Below are 9,429 nucleotides of genomic sequence, written 5' to 3'. Positions count from 1 at the left end.
CCAAAAAGCTGAGATATTTTCATCTTGGTACGATGTGGACGTGCCAAAAAAAACAAAAGAAACCAAACCAAAATATCAGGCACTCCTCGGTGGATGTGCATCGCAAACACATCTCTCTGTGCACCTCGCTGACTTGCATTGACATTTAAAATGTAGGATAAAATGAAGGATAAAAATGATAAAGATTGTACATTTATATATTTACATATATATATATATATATGAAAAAATACACAGAGGTAAATAAATAATAAATTATTTAATAAATAAATGTTACACACTGGAGGAGGTAATGAGCATAGTGTAGATGTCTCACTGCCTCACCTAGTTTAGAAAACCCAAAGCTAGAATTTCATATCTTTTTGTGTTTAAACTCAACAGGTGTCATCGTAGCTCCTGATTTAATATAAAGCAGTAAAGTGTAAAGTTGCTATTTAAACGCAAACAATCAGATAGTTTCACGTGACACAGAACAATTAAAGGTCCAGTGTGTAACATCTAGAAGGGTCTTCCTGTTATAAGTATTTTAGTACATCGTTTATTAAATTATTTGAGTTTCGTAGACTTTAAATAATCTGTTAATATGTGCTTTGGGCGAGGGCCTTGCGTTATGGAGGCAGCCATCTTGCACAGAGCATGTGTTTTGCCTTGTCACAGAACTGAGGTAGAATGATCTCTGACATGCTTGGAAAAGGGACAGTTGAGTGGCACAGTCCTCCGTTTGTTGAAGTCAGCAGTCTCACCATTAGATGTCACCAATTCTGACATACTGGACCTCTTGATCCGTATTAACCTGAACTGTTTTTGGCCACATGGGGGCAGCAGAACAGTAGGTCTTGAACATGGGCTGGTTAGCGCTGACACTCAACAATTTGGTACTAATTTAACGTCAAGGCTGAAATATATTTACATGTAGTCATTTGGCAGACACTTCTTTCCAAAAAGTACTTTTTTATAAGTTTTTATACAAATGATGGCTGAATTTACCTTTGTCTTTACTGGTGTTTTTTTTTACTGCTGCTTCGTCATCACCGCACTGCACTTTAAAAGGTGAAGCTCGTTCAGTGTATAATGAAAATAAAGGCTGTCTATGTGTTCTATTCAAACACAAAGGAGATCAGACTGTTGTCAGGTGTTATATTTTTATTTCTTTTTTTTTTCCATTGGAAAGTTGCTTTCCAGATGCCAGCATCCCTGAGAAAGAGTAACATACTCATCTTCTGAACAGCCCCATCAGTGAGCTGGAAACAGGTCATTCAGCCACAAGATATCTGCATTAAAAACAACCCTGCACTGCCACATCTCTCGTGTTTAATCACAGACTGGCCAGTGCCCTCCTTCAGTCTCTGAGGTGAGGCGATAGCGCCTCCCTCTGCCTGGTAAACTCAGTGCAGGGCATGTGCTGTCCATGGTAATAATACAAGTAGTGAGGAGTGACACAGTATGACTGTCTATCACTGCGGATGAACGTGCTTATTGGCATCATTTCAGCTTGAAACACATAGGCAGGTGAAATAAAACAAAATAAATTCAAACTTTGTTTTGGTATAGTTGTAAATAGCCTTGAAACAAACTAATGAACACAAACTATGTACTTAAATTGACTAATCCCCTTTATTCCCCAATTTCATAAATATAATAAGTCATATTATCTTTGTATGAGGTTTGTAGACAGAGGGCACTGATACTGCTTTAACCACAGTTACTCTGAAAGCCTGTGGCAATCAGAATTCCTTCATGATGGCACATTCTCCCAAATCCTACCAGTAAAAGCAGTAACAATATTCCAAAGCCGTTCGCTTGTGTGGCTGTTGAAGAATCTCCAAGGCATGTTTGGCATTCCCTCGACGATCCCTCCTGTTAGCCCACGGTGTGCTGGACTCCTCTATGCGGTCATCTCAAAGCAGCCCCTGCGATGTGTCTGCATGTCTCTCACCCTGCGGATGGACTGGATCTGGGGATTGTGGGCCCCCCACTCGTTCCACTGTTTGTAAGGGCCACATTCAAACACATACTGGTAGCCACGGTAGCCAGGGTACTGGTAACCCACCCAGCTGTGTGGAGAAGTGGAGAGGAAACGGATGTGAACCACAAATCAGTCTGTTTTATGTTGAAGTAAGTTCAGACAAAGTGACAAGAAGAAAGGATTAAAGAAGTATCAGGATAAAGTTAAGAAAATCCATTATTATGAAACAATTGGCAAAATATAAAAATACATTTTAAAACTTAAATATATAGAAATAGGATGATATGTATAGGATATGAAAAAACAGTCATGCATAATATATGTGCAGTATGTCCTTGATCATAGTCAATGGTAATCATTAACATAAAATGTCTACTGACATTCATCAAGAGCAGGGCGCTTAAGATAATGTTACCGTTATTCATTTTTGTCGCTACCCTGGATTTATTATACGCGACTATAACATCTCTCCTCGATGAAATAACACAATTCTGCTTGTTTGACTTCCATAAATCAGTTGCTTTTCAGCCCACACAGCTTTATCAAAAACAACCAAAGAGAAACGGGTGGATGTGGCTTACGTTCCACCGGTGACCTGAATGCTGGCAACACGGTCCTGGAAACCATAAGACCACAGGCTTGGAATATCCTCGTCGCACACTTCCATCTTCCGACCCTCAAAGTTTGTACTTTCATACAGGCAGATCTTGTGGTCCTGTGGGTCCTATAAGAAAATGACATTTCAATTAGTGATTGTTTCCACTTTTTCATACAGGAACAGTGGGTGTGCAGAATTTGAACTGGAATTAGAGTGAATTTATTTGCACACGCACCAATTAGTGATTAGTGAATTTAACCCATCCTATTTACACACCAGCAGTGAACACACACAAACCAGGCACAGCAGTGGGCAGCACTTTTCTGTGCCTGGGGAACAATGGGGGTTGGGTACCTTGCTCAGGGACACACAGCCCTCGACCTTTTCAGATTTTAGCCGGCAACCCTCTGGTTGCAAGCCCATTTCCCTTCCGCTTGGACAAGGGCTGCCCATAATTTTTTTTTCACTTTCTTAGACAAACAAAACAATTGTAGACTGAACCCAACTCACCATGCGGATGGGCCTGACGGACATGAAGCGGTCACACCTGTAGCTGTTGGACCAGGTGTCCCAGCGTGGGTACTCTCCCTTCTCCAGAATGAACATCTCACCAGTCATGTTCTGCTGCTCATAACCCACCCAACTACAAAGAGCAAATAAATATTAACTGATCAAGGAGAGGACACACTGCTGTCATCACATATTTGGATGGAAAGTTTGAAAGACTCACGGTCCACACTCCACCCTGATGGAGCCAATTCTTTCGAAGCCCTTTTCGCAAAGGTTGCGGCACTCACCAAACAGGTCCATCCTACGGCCCTGGAAGTTCTCAAATTCATAGAAGTATATCTGAGGAGGAAAACAAGTGCAGTCAAGTGTTTGTTTTGGAATTCATCATTAGTTTTGTTGTTGTATCAGATTTAAATATAATAAATAAAGAAGTACCTTGAAATTGCGCATCCCCATGGCAGAATGGCTGCCAATGCTGCCCTGAGCACCTGAGTGAGACATGATCACTTCTCGAAAGAAGAAAGACACAAAGTCAGAGGTCAGCATGGGACTGTGGATGAGGTAGCCACTCTTATATACACCATGTATGTTAATTTATTTTCATTCATCAATATCATAGCTGTCTAAAGGCAAATGTCACAGACTGGAATATGTGACATGAACAACAGGTGTATAAGTTAAAAGGAAGTGATTTTTTTGGGGGAAATTTGACATTTAGGAAAGAGGAAATTGGGCTAAATGTATTTCCTCATGTGCAGCTTCAGTACGTGGATGAAAATCTGTGTTTTTTTAAATGTTCATCCTATAGGTTCAAGCCTATTTCCCCTATGATCACACTCAGCATCACTAATGGTGTTATTACACCCAACAATGATGTCACGGTGTAGTGTTACACCCTGGAGTGTACTTCACTAGATTCACTAAAATTGCTGAAGGTAAGCATTTTTTTTTTTATCTACATTAACGTTTGAAAGGCCAAATAAAGAGAATAGAAAGTTAGTATTTCTGTAATAATACACAGGCAGGTATTGTAGTACAAATCTGCTGTTTGGACATTATTATGTGTTCAGTAAAAGTGAGTTTCTCACCACCTCCTCTGACATGTGTCAATACCACAGAACAAGAACAATCAATAACCATCTGGAAAGCAATTCATCTCCCCATGTTCTCTTACAAAACTCCATAATGGATTAAACCCAACCCGTGATTTACTCATCTAATTTACCACAAGGAAAAACTACTGAACATGAGAGCAGCTCCAAACCATAATTTACCCCCCTGCTGCATTTTATATTCGTACTATCTCTACTCAAGGTCTACAATAAGTTGAGGCGGAAGTCTGAGCAGACACGGCAAACCACAATAATACACTAAATATTCAACTATTCCAGCACTTACACTCGAAAACACTTAGACTTACAGTAGAGCCGCAGGTTGAAATGCACCGACCTTTGGAGAAAAGTGATTGACGCAGACCTTGTGAGAGATGGTATATATATACATTCACATCCAAACCCACGTCTGTTGAGGCAACACTCTGACTCCCCATTGGCTGCGAGCTTTTTTGGGGACAGTGCAGGGCCAAAAGTCACACTCCCTAATCCACATGCTGACTCGGCTGCCTGTTTTGTTGTCCAGCACCATTGTGGGGGACGGAGGACAGTCACTGCCATCAGCAGAAAGTTTGCTTACCTTCGCATGCTCACACACATGGTTTTACACAGCCACTGTTCTCATGGTCAGTTCCTTACTTTCTTTCTTACTTTAATAACCTTTTTTCAAGGTTTTTTTTTGTCTCCTTTCTCCTGTGTTTTATTCTGCAGTTTCTCTCATTCTGCCACATTTTCTCTCTTTCCTCTTGATCCTTTGTGCAGCTGCTCTGAGCCTTTGAGCCCGATGCATGTAATGTGCTGACTGCAAAAAACAACGGCCACCTCTCTATTGTCGAGAAAGGCAAGTGTTGGACACTCACTGGTGCATTATAAACTGTTTCCATATATGCATCTCATGCCTTGTCACTTATATGCCAATAAAACAGATTATTTTCTTATTGTGTAAACATCTGCTTTCTGTGTTCTAATAATTGATTTTAAATTGAGTGTTTATGGATATTTGGGGGAAATATGATATTGACAATGCCTTCAGATAGATCCTATTAGATCATCTTAATAGTTTTAATGTAGTTTTTAGAGAATGATGACGGAATTGTGGGATCTTTCTATATAGATCTCTTCTGATAAAATGCATACATTATATTTAGAACATTACATTTTTACAAATGGCACAGTCATGTAGTGCTGCTTTTGTTGTAGGAGCTGGGTGAGCTGTTGCAGAACCACACATGGCATGGTGATAAGGATTTTTGATGATTTCAAAATCCTTGACCACTGTTTGGCAATACTCTTGAACATCCCAGGCCTGATTCTACCACTTTCCCCTGACCAAATTTACCGAGTACAAAGGCAAATAATTTTGAAGTTGTTATTTTAAGATGAAAAAATTGGATTGTGTTTACCTGCAGAGAGGAACATATGAAATGCCTCTTTTTGTGTCACTTCAATACATTCAATCAAACATTTGTGATGTCACATGGTGTTCACATGAAGACAAAAGACTATGTGTTGGTTCCTTTGTGTGCAAAGAATGTCCCTTTGCGTTTCTGTCTTTGTTCATGTCCATGCATTGCTGAGCATGTGTGTGTACATGGGACTGAATAGGTGAGAGAACCAGGTCAGATGTCAGGTCAGACGAGATGGACATGACACTGGAGACAATGTGAGGGGAATTTAAAGAGTGCACTTTGTGAAATACAAATCAATTACAATTATTTCTATGCACCCAGGGAGCAACAGGGGTCAGGTACCTTGCTCAGAGGCACCTCAGCCCTTGTCCTTCCCAGTATTTGAACTGATGACCTTTCAGTTGCAAGCCCAATTTCCTTCCACCTGACAGTGGCCTGCTAGGCCCTAAAGTAAGCTTGACCTGATTTGGATCCAAAATATTCTGTTTCTCTCCCTATTTTTGAATTCAGACTCTATCATTGGCTTTTTTTCCCCCCTGTTTTTCTCCACACTCTCTGGCAGGATTCTTCACATTTCTGAGTGAAGATCAGTTTCCTGCATCAGGCCGTGCCAGGACTTGGTCCGGCCCACTGCTCAAGGGCCATTTGTAAAGTCTGCTTATCTGCACTGGGCAAGGTGCCCTGCATCCAGTACCACTGCAACAAACTAAAGCCCAGCAGCTCAGTGAGGGACCAATGACTGGACCAACAATGTGCTGACAACTGCCCCAACCCACTGGACCTGATACATCTCGGCACCAGCATGTATATATAGGCCAGTTTACTCAGGGAAGGGGGGGTCAGGACATTGATTTGATTCTGTGGAGTCCCTCTGCATGCACAGTACAGCTATTCTTTGGGGCCAGTCAGGTAAGCCGTCCATCTCAATCCATTCAGTCTTCTGCTGAGTGCACCATTGTCACTCAACATCTTTGGTCTTGGGTGATTCTGCAGATGCACACACATCTATGGACTGAGGGCAAACATGTGAAGGCGTAGACATACTGACCTCACACTGAGAGAACAAATATCTATTGTTCCTGGATCAACAGCTGATCAACAGCTGACTCTGTGCATGTAGGCCTGTATGCATATATTGTGGTGTACACTGTAGTACAAGAATTTCACTACTTACCTGATCTGTTTACTAATGCTGATCATAATTCTGAATCAGCAGAAACACAGAAGTTTGGGTGACGAAGGTAACAGGTTGTCTTTGTGTAATGTTTCTCACTTCTCTCTACTCTGAAGGTGGATCAACACTGAGAAACACAGTAGAGTATGGCTCTGAATAATCCCAACCCAGTGGGACCATGGAAGGTGAGACTTGTCATGGGTAACTACAAAAAAGCACATTCTATTGTTTCATATCTGGTCTTTTTTTTGTTGATGCATGTGCATGTTGTATGTCTGCCTTTGTGTGTTCTGCAGATCACAGTGTACGACCAGGAGAACTTCCAGGGGAAGCATCTGGAGTTTACATCAGCCTGCCAGAACATCATGGAGGGTGGTATTGACAACGTCCGCTCCTTGAAGGTGGCGTGTGGAGCGTAAGTCAAACAAAAAGCTGAAAAAAAATGTACCTTCAGTGCAGATAAACCTCTGTATGTTGTGTGTTGGCATCACCTCTCGCTAATATCATGCAATTTGTATGTTTTATAAGTGCCACAATGGTGCATCAGAGCAGTATATTTACATGTTTGTGTGTGTGTGTGTGTGTGTGTATGCTTGCTGGGGACAGTTGGGCAGCATATGAGCATTCCAGTTTCTGTGGACAGCAGTTTGTGTTGGAGCGAGGAGAATATCCTCACTGGGAGTCATGGAGTGGCAGCAACGCCTACCACATTGAGAGGATGATGTCCTTCCGCCCCATCTGCTCTGCTGTGAGTGTCTGCTCCCATTTAACATCTACTGTGTCCCTCTGTCTGGACTGATCATATTGGTTCATTACAAAATGGTTTTCTTGTGTTTCAAGCCTACGGAATGACTTATGCCAGCTCATTTTTATGGCTTAAAATACACTGTAATGTTGTGTGTTGTTCTATTGAAACACCCCACCATATTATGTTCATGGTTAAATTTACACATTAGAACTAACATTTCAAGCACACTTGGTTTTGTGTTCAGCGTCAGTCTATAAATGAGCATTTCAAAGTGTTTGGTTACAAATACAGATTTGATTTCCATGGTGCTACATCACCCTAAAGCGTCATCATTATACACTCACGCCGTCTTCTGCAAAACCAACAGGGTACAGCTGTTGTTTCTCTGTGTTTCTAACTTGATGACTACATTTTCACATACACCATGTGGAAACAGAACCACAAGGAGTCCAAGATGGTGCTGTTTGAGAAGGAAAACTTCATGGGACGTCAGTGGGAGATAAGTGAAGACTACCCTTCGCTGCAGGCCATGGGCTGGGCCAACAACGAAATTGGATCCATGCAAGTTCAGAGCGGCGCGTAAGTCTCGACCTGTGTGACAAATGAATACTGACTCACATGAACAGGATAGTAAATGTAGCCTGCTTCACTCATAGGCCACAATAATTCTAACATGAACAATAAAATCAGGGTCCATTCAACAAACAGCCCTTTACATTTTTGTATCTTCCAAATTTTATATTGCACGTAGTCGATACCCATATTTTATTCTATTCTATAAATGTGTTCATTTTAAACACCTGACTAATGTAGAAATACACAAACAAGCTTCTGATTTTGTAATAATGATCATTTTCATTAAAAGAGGATGTCTGTCTTGTTAAATCCATATAAAATGAAGTCTAATTTTATTTAGTTTGAATGGTGTGAGTGGAGCATTTCAAAGCCTGTAGGTCACACATTTACCATAAATCTCGACTTTGCTCTAATGCTTCACCCACCTGCTCTTCTCCCTCCAGCTGGGTGTGCCAGCAGTTTCCAGGTTACCGTGGTTACCAGTACATCATAGAGTGTGATCATCATGGTGGCGAGTACAAACACTACAGAGAGTGGGGCTCCCATGCCCAGTCCTTCCAGGTACAGTCGGTGCGTCGAATCCAGCAATGAGACGTGCAGCCTCCTCCCCCAACTACTCACTCTTTACCTCCTCCATCACCTCCTCTTCCTACCTTCACCCAGTCATTCCAGCACCTTCTGGTGCTTAACCATCAAGATATTTACAGCACTTTTGTTTTGTTCTGTTATCAAATGATAATGAAGAGCATTTAGGAACATAATTAGGAAAAGAAAAAAGGCCAATGAAGAAAGGCTGGCATCCCACTGAGTCAATGCTTTTCACATTTGATGCAAACCGTGATTAATATTGAAGGAATGGGGACGTTGAAATAAACAGAAACACAGTAGTGTGCTGCTGAACTCCAAGGTGCTCATTTTCTTTGCTTTGGGGACATTTTGTGTCGAAATACATTCACAACAATGTTTCTCCATTTGGTTGTAAACGTTTATGTGAAAAGATGTTGCGTTCACGTGACCATGATTGTTTATTAAAAACTGTAGGCCCTACCATCACATACTGTAGAAAGGGGCTTATAAATCCGTGTGAAGCCACGCATAAAGTTAGTTTTACAAGTCATGAGAATCAAAATGCAAACAGGACGTGTTCTACACCTATTCACACAATGAAAGCCACTGCATACAGGGTAACAACAAAGCTGCCAGGATATCACCTAACAGCAACAAGGAAACTAAACACTGAAAGTCACTTAGAAGCCGAATGCTTAATCCGAGTAAACAAAGAGCAATTAATCAGTTAACTCAATAACCACATCATTAATCTTTAAACTGAACAAAC

The 9,429-nt window shown here is 41.2% G+C and overlaps 2 protein-coding genes across 2 annotated transcripts; one reads left to right on the top strand and one right to left on the bottom strand.

Moving 5' to 3' along the window:
* Positions 1–1,123: 1,123 nt before the first annotated feature.
* Positions 1,124–4,589, bottom strand: crybb1l3 (crystallin, beta B1, like 3). Its single transcript, XM_058634128.1, has 6 exons — positions 4,495–4,589; positions 3,510–3,580; positions 3,295–3,413; positions 3,075–3,207; positions 2,548–2,690; positions 1,124–2,054 (listed from the first exon to the last, which is right to left on the bottom strand). Exons 2-6 carry the CDS (start codon positions 3,573–3,575, stop codon positions 1,886–1,888), a joined length of 630 nt encoding a protein of 209 aa, XP_058490111.1. The 5' UTR covers positions 3,576–3,580; positions 4,495–4,589; the 3' UTR covers positions 1,124–1,885.
* A 1,718-nt stretch (positions 4,590–6,307) lies between these two features.
* Positions 6,308–8,988, top strand: cryba1a (crystallin, beta A1a). Its single transcript, XM_058634436.1, has 6 exons — positions 6,308–6,504; positions 6,886–6,954; positions 7,066–7,184; positions 7,376–7,517; positions 7,954–8,096; positions 8,537–8,988. Exons 2-6 carry the CDS (start codon positions 6,916–6,918, stop codon positions 8,682–8,684), a joined length of 591 nt encoding a protein of 196 aa, XP_058490419.1. The 5' UTR covers positions 6,308–6,504; positions 6,886–6,915; the 3' UTR covers positions 8,685–8,988.
* Positions 8,989–9,429: the final 441 nt, after the last annotated feature.

This window comes from Solea solea, chromosome 7 (genome assembly GCF_958295425.1).
Source record: "Solea solea chromosome 7, fSolSol10.1, whole genome shotgun sequence".
Classification (NCBI taxonomy): domain Eukaryota; kingdom Metazoa; phylum Chordata; class Actinopteri; order Pleuronectiformes; family Soleidae; genus Solea; species Solea solea.
This window is presented reverse-complemented; position numbering and strand designations above follow the sequence as displayed.

Bases quoted from the DNA above. Each gene is read 5' to 3' on its own strand.
- crybb1l3 (XM_058634128.1), bottom strand. From the start codon at position 3,575: ATGTCTCACTCAGGTGCTCAGGGCAGCATTGGCAGCCATTCTGCCATG. The intron at 3,208-3,294 runs GTGAGTCTTTCA...TGCTCTTTGTAG, and splicing joins ATCAGGGTGGAGTGTGGACC to TTGGGTGGGTTATGAGCAGC. The intron at 2,055-2,547 runs GTAAGCCACATC...TTCTCCACACAG, and splicing joins ATTCAGGTCACCGGTGGAAC to CTGGGTGGGTTACCAGTACC.
- cryba1a (XM_058634436.1), top strand. From the start codon at position 6,916: ATGGCTCTGAATAATCCCAACCCAGTGGGACCATGGAAG. The intron at 6,955-7,065 runs GTGAGACTTGTC...TGTGTTCTGCAG, and splicing joins ACCCAGTGGGACCATGGAAG to ATCACAGTGTACGACCAGGA. The intron at 7,518-7,953 runs GTGAGTGTCTGC...ATGTGGAAACAG, and splicing joins TCCGCCCCATCTGCTCTGCT to AACCACAAGGAGTCCAAGAT.